The following is a 20,542-nucleotide window of genomic DNA, read 5'->3' on the forward strand; positions in this document are numbered from 1 at the left end:
GAGGTGGGGCGGGATGGGAAGGGGGCGGGTCCAGGGCAGCGCGGGGGCGGGGCCAGGCGGTGGCCTGGACCCTCGGAGCCTCAGCGCTCACCCCAGCTCGTGAGTCCGCCTCCCCTCAGTCCCGGCGAGCCTCTGATCTTGGCCGTGACAGTGACCAGAGCCCCCATGCTGCGGGGCTGGGGTTGGGAGCCGGCACCGGGGACGAGGGCCGTCCTCTGGCACAGACACCCTCTCCTTCCCGGGGACCCTGACTCGAGGCGGACGCGGGACCCCCTCCTCCTTCCCTTCCGCGTCCGCGTCGTGCCGCAGGCCTCAGCAGGGAACCAGACCCGGGACGGGACGCAGGGCCGGGAGCGAAGGCAGAACCCCAGGAGCTGAGCCGCGCGAGGCAGCGCGAACCCGAAGGGATGGGCATGGGGGTGGGGGGGGTTGGCAGTGACGTCATAGGATTAACCTCCCTGTGCCAGGCCAGGTGCTGCCCCCTCGGAGAGCCACAGTCTCGGAGCTGACGGACCTGGGAAGCGTGAGGCGGAGCCAAGCCTGGGGTCCCCAGCAACTGGTTCTGGGTTCGAGGCTTAGACAGGCCGGCACCCCAGCCTGGCACCTGCGATGTAGTTGTCCGCGATGTCAACCCGTGGGTGGGCATTCGCGTGCGGGTTCTGGTGGCCGAGTCGGGTGTGCACTTATTAATTATATGCAAGCACCAGAGTGCGTGCGCGAAGTGGGGGACGTCCAGGTGGCAGCGTTTCTGCAGCGGGTGGCCTGGGTCCGGCAGAGAGATGGGCGCACACCGCCACTCAGCGGCGGCCACTGGCGTGGCATCCTACAGAGAGGCTAGTGCTCAGGGCCTGGATTTGCCACCTGCTTGCCCTGCTCTACCCCATCCTCAGATCCCCCACGCCCAGAGATTCCGCACTCTGGCTTGGGTCCCTACGCCACTCTGGGGTCCTGAATTTTCTTCCTAATTATCGTCTTCGCCTTTGTACTTTTGATCCTACCATTCCTTCCTCCAGGAACAACCCTTCCTTATTCTCCTGGTTTACTCTTTTGTTGTTATTGTTGTTGGATAAGCTAAGTCTACATTTCTTTTAATTGTTATGGATACTTAATAGTTGCAGAGAATTATGAAGATGCATGTGATGTTTTGGTACAGGTATAAAATGTGTAATGATCAAATCAAGGTAATTGAGGTACCCATCACCTCAAGCATGTATCATTCCTTTGTATTAGGAACATTCCAATTCCACTTCTAGTTATTTTTATTTGTATTTTATTTATTTGTTTATTTATTAGAGACAAGTTCTCACTACTTGGTTGCCCAGGGTGGAGTGCAGTGGCATTATCAGAGCTCACTGCAGCCTCAAAGCAATTCTCTTGCCTTGGCCTCCCAAAGTGTTGGGACTACAGGCCTGAGCCACCATGTCCCATCCAGTTATTTTGAAATATACAATAAATTGGCCGGATGCGGTGGCTCACGCCTGTAATCCCAGCACTTTGGGAGGCAGAGGTGGGACGATCACTTGAGGCCAAGTATTGAAGACCAGCCTGGGCAACATAATGAGACCTCTGCCTCTACAAAAATTGTTTATAAAATAATTAATTTAAAAAGATACAATACATTATTGGTAACTATAATCGTTGTATTGTGCTACCGAATACCGAATACTGGATCTCATTCATTCTAACTGTATTTTTGTACCCATTTCCCCCCCTCCCCAGTACCCTTCCCAGCCTCTGGTAACTATCATTCTGCAATCTACATTTTGCTTTTTTTTTTTTTTTTTTTGAGATGGAGTCTCACTCTGTCGCCCAGACTGGAGTGCAGTGGGGCAATCTTGGCTCACTGCAATCTCCACCTCCCGGGTTCAAGCGATTCTCCTGCCTCAGCCTCCGCAGTAACTGGGATTACAGGCACGCACCACCACGCCCGGCTAATTTGTGTATTTTTAGTAGAGACGGGGTTTCACCATGTTGACCAGGCTGGTCTTGAACTCCTGACCACAGATGATCCGTCCGCCTTGGCCTCTCAAAGTTCTGGGATTACAGGCATGAGCCACGGTGCCCGACCATCTTCCAAAACTCAGCTGTGATGTCCCTCCTCCAGAACGCCTGACGACAGGACATGACTTTTTTAAATCCCCAGTGCCTAAACGTCTAAAGAGCTGAGTGGGTTGCCTAGGATCGGCCAGGCCTGGATATCCGCGAGCAGATGCGGATTTCCACCAGGGGGCGCTAGGACGCCACGACCTTTCACTATGTGCACCAGGGGGCGCTGCCGCCCGCCTTGGCCATCCCGGACTGGGAAGTCCGACCCTAGGATTAAGCCCCGCCTAATTGGGAAAGGCTCTGAGAAACTATTTGCATTATCTTGAAAGGGCCGTGCTGAATGGTTGAGGTAGATAAGCCGACTGTGAAACAAGCTCTCTCATTGGCTTAAATTTCCCCCCTCGCTCTGCATCGCCATCCCGGCCCTGCTGGACACCGGGGACAGTAGGAAGCCGCGGGGTGGTGGCGAGAGAGGACCCAGGTGTCCCGACAGTGAGCGCCGCGGGGCGCAGGCTGGGCCAAGGTGCAGGCGGCCAGGGTGGGAGACTGTTCGCCCCGCCCTGACTCCTCCTCTCTTCTCTGCCAGTCCAGGAGTCGGAGATGTGCAGCTAAAGAAAGCGCATCTGGGGACGGACATATCTGGCACTGCAGCCCTCGCCACCTGCCTCTCCACCCACCGAGGCCCTGGCGACCCTGGCCCCACCACGCTACCTTGAGGTAGGAAAAGGAGGCTCCTCAACCACAACTTCTGACCTCCCAGGGTGTCTCCCTCGGGCCTCTGAAGAGCTTAGTTTGCCCCTCTGGGAAGTGGATCCTTGGCTTCTGGTGCCGGGGGTACCCTGGAGGCCCCCTCACACGAAGGCTGCTTCTTACAGAGTCGCTCGAAAGTAGGGCCCCAGGGCTCGCAGCAGCATGGGCACCGAGAGAGAAAGCCCAGAGCCCGACTGCCAGAAACAGTTTCAGGCTGCAGTGAGCGTCATCCAGAACCTGCCTAAGAACGGTGAGGCTGCGGGGACTCGCATTTGGACTCGCATTCAGGACGCCTGGGGTCTGACTCTGAAGAAAGAATGGTCCTGATCATTGCAGTTTTTACAGACGCTCCTGCCTGAGCTGTCCTGGGGGGTTCCCTCCACTTCCTGCCCCAGTCCAGATGCCCTGGGTGGGACCCATCTCCACCTCTGCCCTTTCCAAGCGGGGTTCTCCCGCCCCTCCGCCCCTTGGAGCTGGGAGTGATGTTCTGCCCTGGCTTCCGAACTCTGCCCAGGTTCTTACCGCCCCTCCTATGAAGAGATGCTGCGATTCTACAGTTACTACAAGCAGGCCACCATGGGGCCCTGCCTGGTCCCCCGGCCTGGATTCTGGGACCCCATTGGACGATATAAGTGGTGAGCTCCCGGCTGGCTGGGCAAACAAGCCTCAGCTGTCAAGCAGCCCTCTCACAGCCCTCTGCCCCCAGGGACGCCTGGAACAGTTTGGGCAAGATGAGCAGGGAGGAGGCCATGTCTGCCTACATCACTGAAATGAAACTGGTGGCACAGAAGGTAGGGGCTGCAGGTTCTCTGTCCCCAGGCTCCTGGACAGCTGGCCTGCCCCTTGCCCTTCCAGTTCTGACCCCCACTACATTTCCTAAACATGGACCCCCTCGTGGGAATCACCACCTTCATGTTACCCCCAGCCCTGCCTATCTTTGGCCCCCGACTGGGCACAGGGTGGAGGTGTGTGACAGGGCAGGAGCAGGGCGGAAGGGACAGGAGGCCACTCTCTCCCCAACAGACCCCCTCCCCCACAGGTGATCGACACAGTGCCCCTGGGTGAGGTGGCAGAGGACATGTTTGGTTACTTCGAGCCCCTGTACCAGGTGATCCCTGACATGCCGAGGCCCCCAGAGACCTTCCTGAGAAGGGTCGCAGGTCAGACTCCCAGGCTGGGAGCTCCAAAAGTGCTGAGTGAACTCAGGCTAGGTCTAGCCTGAGGTGGGCTGGGGGCAGAGGGCTCCAGGTGACATCCCTGTTAGAACCCCCACGCCCCTGAGAGGTGGATCTCAGGCAGCATCCATGGCTCATCCCGAATAGGGGCTTGATCACACTGGGAGGTGCCAACCTCTCCCCAGCCCCACCTCTGGGTGCTGTGTCTTGGCAGGTTGGAAAGAGCAGGTTGTGAATGGAGATGCTGGGGCTGTTTCAGAGCCTCCCTGCCTCCCCAAGGAACCGGCACCCCCAAGCCCAGGTTAGTGCTTAGGCAGGAGGGGTGGACCAAACCAGGCTGGGGGAGGGCTGGAAGGGAGAAGGCTGGATGCCACGCTGTGCCCTCCACAGACACTGAGACTTCCTGTGCTCCCAAAGGCAGGGACTGGGGTCTAGGATTCCTGTTCCAGGGCCTTGCTTCTGGTGCCCATCTGTGCCTCAGGTGGTGATATCTCCAGTGCCTTGTATCTCTAGTGTCTCCTAAACAGTTGCTTCTGTCCAGTGCACACCTCTGCTCTCCGTCCACAGCTTCCCTCTGGGCAGTAACTCTACCAATCCCTCCACAGAGTCCCATCCACCCAGAGACCTGGACTCCGAGGTTTTCTGTGATTCCCTGGAGCAGCTGGAGCCTGAGCTGGTGAGACCAGTCCCCATTCCCCTTTTTCCCACTCTGCTGTGCTCCCACTCCCACCCTCAGCCCTCTGACTCATCTCAGCAGGGTTGGGCAGAGCAGCAGGCAGCATCTGGAGGAAAGCGTGATCCCAGGAACAGCCCCGTGCCCCCTACAGAGAAAGGTGAGCTCCTGCCCAACCTTTCACCCACTTCTGCCTTTTCCTGTGGTCTTGGCATCCCAGGCCTTCTCTTGGCTGCCTTCCTAGGGCAGAGGTGAAAGTCCATTGCTGGGCACTGAGCGAGAAGCCTCTGTCCAGGAGGGGCTGCCAATCAGCCAGATACCTGCCTGGGTGGGCAAAGTCCCCGCCCCCCCTCCTGTCCCCAAAGGGCACCCAGGAGTCTGTACCCTCTGCAGATGCTGAGTAAGGCCAGCGGGATGGGAGTCCTAGCCCAGCTCTCCCACCTACAGCTGCACAGCCTCGGGAAGTCATCTATACTCTCTGGAACCCCCGTTTGGAAATCTCAGAAGACAATGAGTTCTGCCCTCTTCCCTTCTAGAACTCCTGTTGTGTGTTAGGTCCTGTATGGACATTTTCAAAAGTATCTCCTTTATTCCTCTGAGCAAGCAGCCCTGTGAAGGAGATGACATCTTCTCCTAATTTTTAGATGACAAAATGATGCCCAGAGAAGTTAATGACTTTGGCCGGGCTTGATGGCTCACGCCTGGAATCCCAGCACTTTGGGAGGCCAAGGCAGGCAGATCACCTGAGGTCAGGAGTTTGAGACAAGCCTGGCCAACATGGTGAAACCCTGTAGCTACTAAAAATACAAATATTAGCCAGGTGTGGTGGGCACCTATAGTCCCAGCTATTCGGGAGGCTGAGGCAGGAGAATTGCTTGAATCCAGGAGGCGGAGGTGGCAGTGAGCCGAGATCATTGTGCCACTGCACTCCAGTCTGGGCGACACAGCAAGACTGTCTCAAAAAAAAAAAAAAAAAAAAAAAATAGTTAATGAGTTGACCTGCATCGTAAGCGGCCGTGCTGGGATTAAACCTCCAGCAGCCCATTACTCAGCTACATAGATGGACTTTGCAAGAATCACACTTGGTCCAAGGATTGGGTTCCACTCCCACACTTTCCTGGGCTTGCCCCAGCCTGCCGCCCCACTGCCCAGAGCTGAACTGCCTCCTGAGCCCCCTTCCCTGTGTGTCTGTGCTCTGCAGAGGGGAGCACAGCAGGGCCCCAGGAGTTGGACGTGTGGCTGCTGGGGACAGTTCGAGCACTACAGGAGAGCATGCAGGAGGTGCAGGCGAGGGTGCAGAGCCTGGAGAGCATGCCCCGGCCCCCCGAGCAGGTGAGTCCCCCACCCCATCGGACAAGATGACGGCAGAATCTGGTCTCTGTTCTGGGCTCCTCATCCAGCCCCTTTTGTTTTTGTCCTCACGCCTCCACCTGCCCACCTCTCTCTCCAGAGAATGGCGTGGCTCCTGCAGCAGACAGGAGGTGGGGGTGAGGGTGGAGGGGGCTGACGTGCTTCCACTCTGAAGGCAGAGTGGGCGGGGCCCTTTGCCGTTCTCCCCTCCCTCTGCCTGGAGAGAAGCTAAGCCGCAGGACTAATCCCGCGTGGGAAGGTCATGATGTGTCTGCTCTGGGCATTGAGGACGCTGGTCACTGTTGTCCCTCTGTCAGGTCTTCCATTCCCAGAATTAGGATTTGCCCCAAATGGTTCAGCCCTTGCATCCCTCTCACCTCCTAGCTCTGCTTGCCCCTGACACTTGGGCTCCTGGGCTTCTGCAAACTAAATAACAGCTGCCATTGCTGGAGCCCCGCTAGGCGCCAAACACTCATGGGCATCTTCCCACTGAATTCACACAACAGCCCTAGGGATAGTTTCTTTTCACCTCCCTTTTAGAGAGGGAAACTAAGGCTCTAAAGGGCTAATTTGCCTGAGGGCACACAGCCTGGGACAGCCTCTCTGAGCTGCTGTGAGGATTCAACCATGCATGTTGGTGCTTCCGTGGTGCCCACCACACAGAAAGCCTTCTCCAGTCGGTTCTGTTGCTACTATTGCTGTTAATATTAACACTAAGCGACGGAGTTGGCAGTGGTCCCTAGTCTGTCTGCCTGCAAAGCTGGTACCCACCATTAACTCTGAGCAGGTCTGTTCTTGAAAAGCCTGAGGTGGTGGGGGCAGGAGAGGGCTGGATTCCCAGATGTGAGGGGTCTCTGGGGTGACCTCTAACCCACTCAGCACAGCAGGGGTGAGCCCACAGCAGCAGGATTTCCTCAGATCCACGATGGCTAACTTTTCAACACTGCCCCTCCCCCTCAACAGGGCTTGCTTTCTTTTCTTTTTTTCTGTTTTTTTTTTTGTTTGTTTTTTTTTAATTTTGAGATGGAGTCTTGCTCTGTCGCCCAGGCTGGAGTAGAGTGGCATGATATCGGCTCACTGCAACCTCCGCCTCCTGGGTTCAAGTGATTCTCCAGCCTCCAGAGTAGCTGGGACTACAGGCGGCACCACCATGCCCGGCTAATTTTTGTAGTTTTAGTAGAGATGGGGTTTCACCATGGTCCCCAGGATGGTATCAATCTCTTGACCTCGTGATCCACCCACCTCAGCCTCCCAAAGTGCTGGGATTACAGGTGTGAGCCACCACGCCAGGCCCCCTTTTCTTTTTTTCCTACCATTTACTACTTTTAAATGTTGAAGATTTTAAAGTAGATTACAGGCCAGCATGGTGGCTCACACCTGTAATCCCAGCACTTTGGGAGGCTGAGGAGGGAGGATCTCTTGAGACTGGGAGTTCAACACCAGCCTGGGCAACATAGCAAGATCCTGTCTCAAACAAACAAACAAGCAAAAACAGATTATAAACATCATTATGTTCCACCCCGAAAGAGTTGGGTTCATATCTCTCAAAATAGGCCAGGCGTGGTGGCTCACGCCTGTAATCCTAGCAATTTGCAGACCAGCCTGGCCAACATGGCGAAACCCCGTCTCTACTAAAAATACAAAACTTAGCTGGGCGAGGTGGCAGGCACCTGTAATCCCAGCTACTCAGGAGGCTAAGGCAGGAGAATCACTTGAAACTGGGAGGCAGAGGTTACAGTGAGCCGAGATTGTGCCATTGCACTCCAGCCTAAGTTACAGAGCAAGACTCCGTCTCAAAAACAAACAAAAAAACATATCTCTGAAAATAAGAACATTCTACCTAGCCCAAACATCATATTATACACAATTATTAATTTCTTAATATCATGAAATATCCAATCGAAATTCCAATTTCTCCAGTTATCCTGAAACCACCTTTTCCAGCTGCTGTTTTTCCAGTCTAGGACCACACATTGCATCTGTTCCCTTTTCAATTCTCTGTTAATCTAGCTTAGTCCTTCTCCTTGCTATTGACTCGCTGACCAGTCTGAGCTGGTGTCCTATAGAATGTTCCACCTTTTGGGTCTAATTACATCCTCATGGGTGGTTCCTCGATATACATTTCCTATGAACTGGGGGTTAGATCTAAACACTGGATTAGAGTCAAATAAACATTTGGGCCGGGCATGGTGGCTCACGCCTGTAATCCCAGTACTTTGGGAGGCTGAGGCAGGCAGATTGCTTGAGCCCAGGAGTTTGAGACCAGCCTGGGCAACATAGTGAGACCCTGTCTCCACAAAATATATTTTTAAAAATTAGCTGGGCATGGACTGAAGCAGGAGGATTGCTTGAGCCCAGGAGATTGAGACTGCAGTGAACTATCATGGTGTCATTGCACTCCAGCCTGGGCGACAGAGTGAGACCTTGTCTCAAAAAGACACAAAACACAAAAAACCGCAACATTTTGGACCAGACTACATCAGAGGTGATGTTTTTTCATGGCAGAGGACACATGCTATCTGGATGTCCCACCATTAGTAACTCTAGCATGGACCACTGGCATGGCTGAAGGGAGTCTGATCCCACCATTGTAAAGTCATGTTTTGCTCCTGCAGTCAGATAATATCCAGTCCCGCATCAACTCCATTTGCCAGTTTTTGACAATTGCTAATCCTTGCCTGAGTCAATAATTTAGTGATTGCCAAAAAAAAGCTGACTTTTAAATGCTACGGTTCCTTTAACATCTATTAGCTATCATTTGTGTACTGTTTCCCTCATCATCTTGGGTTTCCCTGAAATACAGTGGAAAGGAAGGGTAAATGCTTCATTCTTTATCTTTAGTTATCTATTTTTAAAGTAAGAAATTAATTTAGGCTGGGTACCGTGGCTCACACCTGTAATCCCAGCACTTTGGGAGGCTGAGGTGGGCGGGTAGATCACCCGAGGTCAGGAGTTTGAGACCAGCCTGACCAACATGGTAAAACCCCGTCTCTACTAAAAATACAAAAATTAGCTGGGCATGGTGGCAGGCCTCTATAATCCCAGCTACTCAGGAGGCTGAGGCAGGAGGGCAGGAGAATCGCTTGAACCCAGGAGGCGGAGGTTGCAGTGAGCTGAGATTGTGCTGCCGCATTCTAGCCTGGACGACAGAGCAAGACTCCATCTCAACAAAAAAAGAAAAAGAAAAAAAAAAAAAGGAAAAGAAAGAAATCAATTTAAAAGCCACCTACCTAAATGGTGACAAAATTCCAGTTTTCTTTTGAGTATCACTGTGGGCTCATGGATTTCACAGATTCTGTATTCCCAGGAGCCACAGTCATTCTTCTTCTTCTTCTTTTTTTTTTTTTTTTGAGATGGAGTCTCACTCTGTCAGTCAGACTAGAGTGCAGTGGCACGATCTTGGCTCACTGCAACCTCCGCCTCCCAGTTCAAGCAATTCTCTGCCTCAGCCTCCCGAGTAGCTGGGATTACAGGTGCCTGCCACCATGCCCGGCTAATTTTTTTGTATTTTTAGTAGAGACAGGGTTTCACCATCTTGGCCAGGCTGGTCTTGAACTCCTGACCTCGTGATCTGCCCGCCTCAGCCTCCCAAAGTGCTGGGATGACAGGTGTGAGCCACCGCGCCCAATCTGCCACAGTCATTCTTTTTGATGCTCAGTCACAACTTTGGCCATTCGAGACCCTTTCAAACCAGGTCCTATGTTCTTATAACACGACCTGATGAATCTTTAAAAGTGGCCTTGCTTTCCTGGTACAAGGCGCCCCACATTCACTCCCACCTTCCCTGCCCTAGGCCTGGAATCAACCACTTCTCCAAGGAGCCTTGGCTCCTTTTTAGTGGAGAATGATAGTTGGAAACTAAAATCTGGGTACCCAGGGTCCTCATTTGAAATATGTGGCACATCCTTAACAACAGAAGTCTTCAGGTAATACCAACGGTCATTGCTTTGTGGCCCAGAGAAGATGGCATGGAAGCCGCTCCCTCTACCCACAGCCTTTCCAGCCTCTCTTGACACTGGGATTGCCCTGGGAAGGAAGATATGGGAGGGAGTTGGCATTCAACCTGTCAGGACCACCTGGGGGCCACTTCCCTTCTAGTGTTGCAGACTTGGGGCAGGGTCCTTCCAGTCTCCCACTGAATTGGAAGCAGGTTCCTAGGGAGGTTGTGCTGAGGCCTGGACTGGCCTCTGACTCCTTCCCTCTTGGCTGCAGAGGCCGCAGCCCAGGCCCAGTGCTCGGCCATGGCCCCTTGGGCTCCCGGGGCCCACGCTGCTGTTCTTCCTCCTGTGGCCCTTCGTCGTCCAGTGGCTCTTCCGAATGTTTCGGACCCAAAAGAGGTGACTGTCATTGGAGGGGTCTCTGCAGCCAACTGAGACTATCTTGTGTGCCATGAGCCTTCCTAGGGTTTAGAAGAACAGCATTCAAAATTCCCCCTGCTGTCAGTGTTTGCCTTCGCACCTCCTCCCCTAACGCAGCGCGGGGTGCAAATAAGACCCCACCCCTCCCTGCACCTTCATAGGGACGCTTCCTTCCCTCCCCGCAACCACCCCAGGCTTTCCTGGGAGGCTGCAGTTGTGGTGCACGTCCCCGGTGCCGGGTTGGCCGTGACTCGGGGGCGGGGCTATCGGGTCTCAGCCCCTGCCCTCCCCACCCTCTGGGTCACCTGACTCTCTTCCCACCCCTGCTTCTCCCCGAGGAGGTTCAGCTCTTGGGCAAGTTGGGACTCGGGCCGGGGCCTGGAAGAATGATTGGCTGGGAGGCTGCGGGAGGGAGGCCAGGAGGCCCCGACCAGTTGGGAGGAGGGAGCAGGCCCCGGGGGAGGGGGATGAGCGCAGTTTGCTCGTCTTCCTCCCCTGCCGGCCCCCTCCGCCCCCACACACACTCAGGACGTCTTCACTGAAGATTCACTTACAAACGAATGTTTCACTCAATAAAAGAAAACCATAATCTTCTACTGTCTGGTCCCCTACGGAGGGAGCGGGGAGCGGGGCCTGGAGCGGGAGAAGCACAAGTCCCTTTCCTGCTCCCCACCCAGTGCCCCCTTGATGGCCCTGAAAGAGGCCGGCGGTTGGTGTTTCTGAATGGGGAATATTTTCCCTCCTCCCTGGGCAAGCGAAGGGAAAACAGGCCTCGGTGTGGAGGGGAGAGGGAGGCGAACCAAGGGTGGCCCGGGGCGGGAGGGGGGGCACCCTTGGGAGGGCGGAGCCCTGCCCGCCGCCCCGTCGGGGACGCGGGGTCCGAGCGAGCTGGGGGTGGCGGGGAGGAGCGGAGCAGGGCTGGGCGGGGTCGAGGAGCTGGTTTGGCCCCCGCCCGAAGGGGACGGCGGCAGCTCCAGCTCCGCGCCCCGGGCGTAGGGATGGGGTTCGGAGCCCCAGGCCCCAGAAATGTCCGCTGCCCCCTCCTCAGCTGCCTGTTCCTGGTGCCCCACCTTGACCTCTGGGCCTGGGCCTTCCCAGGGAATTTTCTGGAAGGCCAAGGCCCGGCGAGAACCTCGTCGTCGCCCAGCCCTGAGTAGAGGGCAGGACCCTGCGCGCCTGGAAGCCCCCGTCGGGGCGGGCCGAGCGCCCGCGTGCACTCGCCTTCCACGGGGTACAGGCCAGAGGCCTTGGCCTCCGTCTGTCAGCACCAGCTCTGTCGTCCGTGGGCCGCCTTGGCTCAAGCCACGGCCCGGCCTGTATTCAACGGCGAAACTGGCCGCTCTGGGCGCCGCCTGGTGCCAGCGCCTCCAAGTCCACTGGCCAGGGTCCCTACCAGAGTCCCCCGCCGCTGCCACCACCTGGGCCCTAGGACCTTCCTATCCCCGGGTAAGGAAGAGGCAGTTCTGAAGGTCCCTGGCTGAGATCCTTACACTCTTGAGTTCCCTGTCAGCCTCTAGTCTTGACCACCGCCCCAGGCTTGGCCATCATTGACCCCACTGGAAGCCACAGTCACTCTTTAGTCGTCAGTCCTCTCCAAGCCGGGAAGGCATCCCTGAGGCTAGACGGTGCACTCTGCACGGCTCAGCCCAGGGTCACAAGCACAGGCTGAATAGCCCCTGTGATATGGCTGGACTGCAGCAAGCAGGACAGGCAACAGCAGGGCCACCTTGGTGGGGGATGCAGGCCCAGGGCTGAGGCCAGCTCCACTACTTGCACAGTAGCTGTGGAACTTGGGCAAGATTTTTTTTGAGACTGAGGCTGGCTTTGTTGTCAGGCTGGAGTGCGGTAGTGCAATCTCGGCTCACTGCAACCTCTGCCTCCCAGGTTCAAGCGATTCTCCTGCCTCAGCCTCCCTGGAGTAGCTGGGACTACAGGCACATGCCACCACGCCCGGCTAATTTTTTGTATTTTTAGTAGAGATGAGGTTCACCGTGTTAGCCAGGATGGTCTCGATCTCCTGACCTCATGATCAAAGTGCTGGGATTACAGGCGTGCGCCCCCGCCCCCAGCTCTTGGGGAAGATTCTTAACTGCTCTGGGCTTGGGTGGCCTTGTTTGTGAAATAGGGTTGATCTCTTCTTCATAAGGCAGTCCTGGGGTTTACCAGTGATGGGGCATGTTAAATGTCTGGCAAAGGGTTAGAACCCAGCTAATAGTAAAGTTGCCTGGCCCCTTGACAGAATTCTAGAATTCCACAAGCTATTCCTCAGTCCACCTCTCCCCCAATATGACAAATGAGACCATACAATGGAGCCCAGTCCAGGACACTGAGGCTGGGCTCAGCTGTACCTTCCAAATGCCCCAAATTGGGGTACCCCAGAATCATCTGGGGTCTGAAGATGTGGTAACAATTTGGAGGTCTCTGTGATAACCAAGTTCTCTGCAAAACCCCTTTTTCCTCCAGGAGTGCTCTGAGGGGCAGTTCTTGCTCTCAGGAAGCCTGCTAAGGGATGAAGCCACACAGAGCGGGGAGCTTTTCAGGTGGACCGGAGTTCTTGGAAGCCCAGAGAAAACAAACAAAAGTGTTCATTTTCAGAACATACAGCTGTGCCCAGAGGCCCGCGTGCTTGCGGCTCCCCTTAGAGGCGTCTACATTGGCCATGCCCATCACCACTGGCCCCCGCCCCCCCCCCATATCTCATACTGCCCCAGAGCCACCGAGGTCCCAGACTAGCCCTTTCCTGGCACATAATGCTTGGTCTTCCTAAAATGCCCCTCTTCATGCCATTTTGCCTGAAAGTTCTTCATCCTTCAGAGCCAGCCAGGAAGTCACTTGCTCCTGACACTTGTCCATAATTCCCAGCTCCCACGCACTCAGCTCATTGGCTCCCACCGGGATTTCCCTCACTTGCCATTTTGGCTGGCTGTGGTCTGATGGCCTCTCCACAGTCCATGAGCAACTTGAAGGCAAGGATGGCATCCCACCCCTCTTTGTACCCTCCTGGGTGCCAAATGATATAGGGGCCGAATAAGGTTGAAGTTGTTGGGAATGAAAAGAACGAAATCCAGAGTTTTCCCCGATTTTAAGAAAAAACGGGGTTTTGTGTTTGTGACAGAAAAATGGCATGGGGAGGTCACAAAGACCCGCGCTGTAGCCAGAACTGCCCCATGGTTGTCATGTGACCTTGGACAAGTCACTTATTTTCCGGGTGTCTTAGAGATGCCTTATCTGCAAAATGGAGACAGTCATTCCTATCGTGCCTAACTCGCCAGGCTGTGGTGAGGTCACATGGTTCTGTGCGTAAAAGGTGCACAGTGCAAACGTGCTGGAATGCCAGGGATGCTATTAAGGAAGCAGTAAGAAGGGTCACTGGGTGTGTGGCGAGGGAGAAGTGGAAAGGGCGCCAAGATTTTAGGTCCCAGTGACTGGTATGGAGGGTTCTCTGGGTCCTCTCAGTCCCTGTTTATGGAGGGCAGGGCGCTTGGGTCTGGAGAATTTCTCTCTGAGAAACTATGCCCCCGGGGGAATCGGCCCCCCAGCCCTGCGCCAGAATCCCCTGCCGCAAGTTTCGGGGCAAGGTCTCCACCATGCTTCCCTCCCAGTCTTGCCCAGCGCCCACTTATGAGGAAGGGCCTCTGCAGGTGAGACCGGCTTCCCTCTCGGATAGCCAGGGCTGATGATTTCAACTCATTAATCATTTCGAACCTTTCCCAACAAACAGCCTCACGGCCGGCCCAAACCTCCCCTGTCCCGGCTCAGGAAATGATCTCGGTCGGAAGTGAAAAGACCAAATCGTCCCCAGGAGGCCATTTTCTTCGACAGAAGCTGAGGCCTGGGGGCGAGGCCTTCCCCCTGCTTCCCTTCCATTCCCCCGCCCCCACGCTTTCCGATCTCGGCCCAAAGAAGAGGCTTGGCCGCGAATCACCGGTTTGCATTGGCCCCTGGGGCGTGGGCGGCTGAGACCAGGCTGGGGCTGGGACTCCACCACCTTCAGCTAAGGGTACCGAAGTCTGTCCGGGAGTCGGCGTCACCGGGACTCGAACCTGCCTTTTCGTCTTCCGAGGCCTAGTGCGAACCTGCTGCGCTAAACTCAGTCACACTGTCCCTTTAAGGCGGCACTTTTTATTCTTCATTTGTTTACTTCTTCATGCGCTTTTCGTTCTTTACAAAATGTGCTCGCGATATCCTTCCGCAAGTGTCAATCTCAGGCACTCACCAGCCGCCTTGAAGCCGTTTCTGTAATCTTAAGAATCGCGAGTTACCAGCCGTGGGCCGACATCTCTCTTTATAGGATTTAATTCTTATACATTTTAGGGACTACTTTTTAGGAATAAACCATTCTTGCGTTAGTTAATAAAGGTTCATAACCTTCGGAACCCTTCCGCTGAGAACAGAATAGGATAGTAGCCTTTATAACGCACCTTTTCATAAAAATATTCTGCGTGGATTCTCATAGGCCATCGAATCTTCTCGTATTCCTGAAACAGAATGGTACGGTCCAGAACCCGCCCCATCTTCTCTGCGATTGGCCGTCCTTCCTCAGTGAGTCGTGTGATTTTTCACCAATGGCCGCTCGCGTTTCTTTAGCGAGGGCTAAGCGATGGAAGGAGGTGGCCAGGGAGACGCCCCCTACGCGTTCTGGGATTGGCTACGTCGCACGGCGCGCGAGGACGGCGGGCCCGAAAGATAAGAACTACGACTCCCGGCTCCCCGCAATGGGAACTCCATTACGCATGCGCATGGGCGGGGCGAACAAGCTTCTATATAAAAGGGGCGCAGAGGGCTGGGAGGCAGCAGTTGGAAGTTGGCAGGTGGAGAGGCAGGTTGGGAGGGAAAGTCGGGGGAGGAGGCGGAAGAGGAGCTGTGGGAAGCGGGAGGAGGGAGGGAGGAAAAGAGGAGGAGGCGGAGGAGAACTGAGCAGAGCAGAGCATCGAGCCAAAGGGGAGATGAGTTTGTCTGTCCTCTGCTGAGGCTCCGGCCGGGCCTAGGGAACTGGGAGCTTAGGTGGAAGCGACACCCGTGGAAGTGGGAGGAGGTGGCTCCGGGACTTTAACCCCTTGTGGGCTCTGCGGCAGGGGATTTAACCCTTTGTGGATCTGGCCCCTCGGAGGCAGCGTCATCGGTAGTTTTAACCCCTTCGGGGCTGGGTTTCACCCACTGGACTTACCCTCATCACCTTGCTTACCAACTCCTTTATTGGGGTGCTCCGCTTGGAGGTTTGAGGCCCACCTCCGCACATTACGTACTGTTCCTGCCGCTGCACCCCCTTGGACCCACTAGCTGGCCGCACTGTGGACGCTTAACCCTTTACTGACTTGAGCTCCCCAGATTGCAGTTGGAGTTTGCTGATAGAAGGACTAGCTAAAGGCGTCACTGCAGGAATTACAAACTGAAGAGGACTCTGTTGGACTGTTTTTTTTTTTTTTTTTTTTTAAGAAAAACTCCATTTTTTTTTTTCTTGAGGACTTAGTAGCCAAAATTTCTCAAACTTCGAGGACTCTACTAGCTATGGCCGAGCCATTCTTGTCAGAATATCAACACCAGCCTCAAACTAGCAACTGTACAGGTGCTGCTGCTGTCCAGGAAGAGCCGAACCCTGAGCGCCCCCCAGGCGCGGAGGAGCGGGTGCCCGAGGAGGACAGTAGGTGGCAATCGAGAGCGTTCCCCCAGTTGGGTGGCCGTCCGGGGCCGGAGGGGGAAGGGAGCCTGGAGTCCCAACCACCTCCCTTGCAGCCCCAGGCCTGTCCAGAATCTAGCTGCCTGATAAAGGGCGAGAAGGGCCAGAATGGGGACGACTTGTCCGCTGGCGGCGACTTCCCGCCGCCGGCAGAAGGGGAACCGAAGCCCGAGGCCGAGCTGCTCGCCCAGCCTTGTCATGACTCCGAGGCCAGTAAGCTGGGGGCTCCTGCCGCAGGGGGCGAAGAGGAGTGGGGACAGCAGCAGAGACAGCTGGGCAAGAAAAAACATAGGAGACGCCCGTCCAAGAAGAAGCGGCATTGGAAACCATACTACAAGCTGACCTGGGAGGAGAAGAAAAAGTTCGACGAGAAACAGAGCCTGCGAGCTTCAAGGATCCGAGCCGAGATGTTCGCCAAGGGCCAGCCGGTCGCGCCCTATAACACCACGCAGTTCCTCATGGATGATCACGACCAGGAGGAGCCGGATCTCAAAACCGGCCTGTACTCCAAGCGGGCCGCCGCCAAATCCGACGACACCAGCGATGACGACTTCATGGAAGAAGGGGGTGAGGAGGATGGGGGCAGCGATGGGATGGGAGGGGACGGCAGCGAGTTTCTGCAGCGGGACTTCTCGGAGACATACGAGCGGTACCACACAGAGAGCCTACAGAACATGAGCAAGCAGGAGCTCATCAAGGAGTACCTGGAGCTGGAGAAGTGCCTCTCGCGCATGGAGGACGAGAACAACCGGCTGCGGCTGGAGAGCAAACGGCTGGGCGGCGACGACGCGCGTGTGCGGGAGCTGGAGCTGGAGCTGGACCGGCTGCGCGCCGAGAACCTCCAGCTGCTGACCGAGAACGAACTGCACCGGCAGCAGGAGCGAGCGCCGCTTTCCAAGTTTGGAGACTAGACTGAAACTTTTTGGGGGAGGGGGCAAAGGGGACTTTTTACAGTGATGGAATGTAACATTATATACATGTGTATATAAGACAGTGGACCTTTTTATGACACATAATCAGAAGAGAAATCCCCCTGGCTTTGGTTGGTTTCGTAAATTTAGCTATATGTAGCTTGCGTGCTTTCTCCTGTTCTTTTAATTATGTGAAACTGAAGAATTGCTTTTCTTGTTTTCCTTTTTAGAAGATTTTTTCCTTAATGTGAAAGTAATTTGACCAAGTTATAATGCATTTTTGTTTTTAACAAATCCCCTCCTTAAACGGAGCTATACGGTGGCCAAATCTGAGAACAATTAAATTCATTTTAGTTATAATAAATTTAATATTTGTAAATGTAACATAGTTTCAGTGTGATTTCTAGAGCTAATTCAAAATAGTATTATTTTATGTGATTGCATTTTTGGGGAGGGGTACCGAAATCGTTAAATTTGTCAGTTTGCAAAAATATCAGTCTTTAATGGGAGAATTTTCAATTTGCCAATTTTTTCCTTGAATGGGTTTGGGTTTAAGTATGCTACAATACACAGTTCAGGCAAAATATAAAGATTTAATTATCTTCAATACTTAAGTGTGCTTGCTTTCTAGTGCCTTGGTTTTCTTTCTTGATGCTGGAAAAATAAACCGGTGTTGAGTGTTTAGGTGACTGGAAAGTGGCTACAATCCAGAATTTTAAATTTAAGTCTGCCTCCGCCATTCAAAAGTCTAATAACAAAAAATGTAAACCTAATTTGACAGTTTGTTACGTTAGACAACTGTCAGCATTTCATTCCTACAAGTTGGTTTTCAGTGATCTCTTCCATCCCCCCAGTAAGGCTGGAAGAAGTTCCTGGATGCCTGGAAGAGGCTCTTAGCAAACTTCTTAGTGCAAGCAATGGTTAGATTAATTTGTGGGGCAGCTCTTTAAGACATTCAGAGGTGGGAAATACTGGATTTATAAAGGAAATGGCTGTTTGGGGGATTCCAAGGACTTACCCTAATTGTCCAATACTACGTGCTCTGTATACAAAAAAAAAAGGAATAGGAGCTATCCACCTTTCCATGTGGGTCAAACTAAAATTAGAAATGTCCCCTCACTGCAGATCAAATGTAAAGCTTCCAGTTAAGGAGCTAAATGAGGTCCTCAGCTGAACGAGGAACCCTGTACATTTCCTTGAACAGCCCTATTCTAAATCGCCTAAACTATGCTGATAGCTGTTTAGGTTCTTGAGTAGTTCTGCTCTTAAATGTAGGGAGGCCCTGAGAACTAATTTTTGCCCCAAAATAAAAATAGAAAGAAATTATGAGATTATTCCCTCCTGTCACTTTGGTTAACCCAGTCCTTCACCTGCCCTGTGTCAGTGTTTCCTGAGGGCAACTGCGTTGCTCAAATCACTAACACAGAGGTTCCTTAACTTGGGGCCTTAGAAACCATTGTGGGCCTTGGGGTCCATGAACCCCATGAAATTATTTGTAGACTTGTGTTATATGTACATTTTTCTGGGGAGTTCAAGAGATTCATAAGATTGTCAAACTCCTTGAAGGTTCAGAACCCCTGCAGGGAAGGGGGAAGAAAACCCTCCCATTAGGAAGCATGCTTTTGCAGTTAAATGGCGGTGATTGAGGTGATAGGGACTTCAAGAGTAAAATGCACCTTGTGATGCATAAGAAGCATACACAAATCAATAAATCAAGGGAGATTACACCAGTAGGACTAAATCAGGGCCTTCAAAGCTGGACTGAGTTGGTCCTGTTCTGGCACATATGGTCCACTGGAGACAATGTATGATTGTGTTTTTCTTTGGCCTAAAAATTATATTAAACATTTATTTTGAAATAGTTTTCTTCGTGTTTTTAATTTTTCTTCTGCTATGACGTCATGCAGCAGCCCCAGAAAAACAGCTGCTTGGAAAGGCAGCAACAGTGCCCTCTGGCTTTACAGTGCAGAGCTGAAGGCTCATTTTGACTTAACTGTAAGATGCAGTAGTGATTATCTCTGATATAAGACCCTCTTTTTTTTTTTTGAGATGGAGTTTCGCTCTTGTTGCCCAGGCTGGAGTGCAATGGCATGATCACCGCAACCTCCGCCTCCCAGGTTCAAGCGATTCTCCTGCCTCAGCCTCCCTAGTAGCTGGGATTACAGGCATGTGCCACCACGCCTGGCTAATTTTGTATTTTTAGTAGAGACGTGGTTTCCCCATGTTGGTCAGGCTGGTCTCGAACCCCGACCTCAAGTGATCTGCCCGCCTCAGCCTCCCCAAATGCTGGGATTATAGGCATGAGCCACTGCGCCTGGCTAAGACCCTCTTCTTAAAGAAGGATTCATCTATGAAAATCTTGTTTCCCCTACTATTAGAAAAATATTTACAAAATGAATCTTGGAAAGACTATAAATGCATTTATCATCAGAAAAAGTATGTTTTAGAAGACAAATTCAGTCCAGTCTTCAAATATACAAATATCTAGGCTGGGCCCAGGGGCTCATGCCTGTAATCCCAGCACTTTGGAAGGCTGAGATGGGCAGATCACCTGAGGTCGGGAGTTAAGAGACCAGCCTGACCAACATACAGAAACCCCATCTCTACTAAAAATACAAAAATTAGCCGGGTGTGGTGGTGCATGCCTGTAATCCCAGCTACTTGGGAGGCTGAGGCAGGAGAATTGTTTGAACCCGGGAGGCGGAGGTTTCAGTGAGAAGAGACTGTGCCACTGCACTCCAGCCTAGGTAAGAGCGAAACTCTGTCTCAAAAAAAAAAAAAAAATACATACACACACACACACACACACACACAAATATCTAATTATAAGTAACTTTTTTTTTTTTTTTGAGACAGAGTCTCGCTCTGTCACCCAGGCTGGAGTGCAGTGGTGGGATCTCAGCTTACTGCAAGCTCCGCCTCCCGGGTTCACGCCATTCTCCTGCCTCAGCCTCCCGAGTAGCTGGGACTACAGGTGCCCACCACCTTGCCTGGCTAGTTTTTTGTATTTTTCAGTAGAGAAGGGGTTTCACCGTGTTAGCCAGGATGATCTCGATCTCCTGACCTCGTGATCCGCCTGTCTTGGCCTCCCAAAGTGCTGGGATTACAGGCTTGAGCCACCGTGCCTGGCTATAAGTAACTCTTATACATTACATCAGTTTACCTTAAGCTATGCATGTCTGAATTTTGCTTTCAAAGGCACTAGCATTTTACCTTTTTTATTTTGCATTTATATTCTTACAATGATGAGGTTTATTCAAAATTTCAATTTTGTATTAATACTTTCTACACTTCTTTTTTTGAGATGGAGTCTCATTGTCGCCAGGCTGGAGTGCAGTAGCGTGATCTCGGCTCACTGCAACCTCCGCTTCCTGGGTTCAAGCGATTCTCATGCCTCAGCCTCCCGAGTACCTGGGATTACAGGCGCACACCACCGCGCCTGGCTAATTTTTGTATTTTTAGTAGAGACGGGGTCTCGCCATGGTTGCCAGGCTGGTCTCAAACTCCTGACCTCAAGTGATCTGCCTGTGTCAGCCTCCCAAAGTGTTGCGATTACAGGCATAAGCCACTGCACCTGGCCTTTTTTTTTTTTTTTTTTTTTT

The 20,542-nt window shown here is 53.2% G+C and overlaps 2 protein-coding genes across 6 annotated transcripts; both read left to right on the forward strand.

Annotated features, from left to right (window-relative positions):
- Positions 1–16: 16 nt before the first annotated feature.
- ACBD4 (acyl-CoA binding domain containing 4) lies at positions 17–10,938 on the forward strand. Of its 5 annotated transcripts, none has more exons than XM_050763149.1 (11): positions 17–99; positions 2,638–2,763; positions 2,922–3,046; positions 3,311–3,431; positions 3,503–3,587; positions 3,836–3,956; positions 4,186–4,272; positions 4,577–4,647; positions 4,726–4,804; positions 5,846–5,976; positions 10,207–10,938. In XM_050763149.1, the coding sequence occupies exons 3-11, from the start codon at positions 2,959–2,961 to the stop codon at positions 10,333–10,335; spliced, it is 912 nt and encodes a 303-aa protein (XP_050619106.1). In that variant the 5' UTR covers positions 17–99; positions 2,638–2,763; positions 2,922–2,958; the 3' UTR covers positions 10,336–10,938. The 5 variants fall into 5 exon arrangements, with proteins under 5 accessions (XP_050619106.1, XP_050619105.1, XP_050619103.1 ...); XM_050763148.1 differs by having other exon boundaries at positions 43–99; positions 2,633–2,763; XM_050763146.1 differs by lacking the exon at positions 17–99 and adding an exon at positions 2,440–2,538.
- Positions 10,939–14,778: 3,840 nt separating this feature from the next.
- On the forward strand, positions 14,779–18,799 carry HEXIM1 (HEXIM P-TEFb complex subunit 1). The gene has a single exon (XM_050763130.1). The coding sequence runs from the start codon at positions 15,861–15,863 to the stop codon at positions 16,938–16,940; it is 1,080 nt and encodes a 359-aa protein (XP_050619087.1). The 5' UTR covers positions 14,779–15,860; the 3' UTR covers positions 16,941–18,799.
- The last annotated feature ends 1,743 nt before the right edge of the window (positions 18,800–20,542 follow it).

The sequence above is a fragment of the Macaca thibetana genome, chromosome 16, assembly GCF_024542745.1.
Source record: "Macaca thibetana thibetana isolate TM-01 chromosome 16, ASM2454274v1, whole genome shotgun sequence".
NCBI lineage: Eukaryota > Metazoa > Chordata > Mammalia > Primates > Cercopithecidae > Macaca > Macaca thibetana.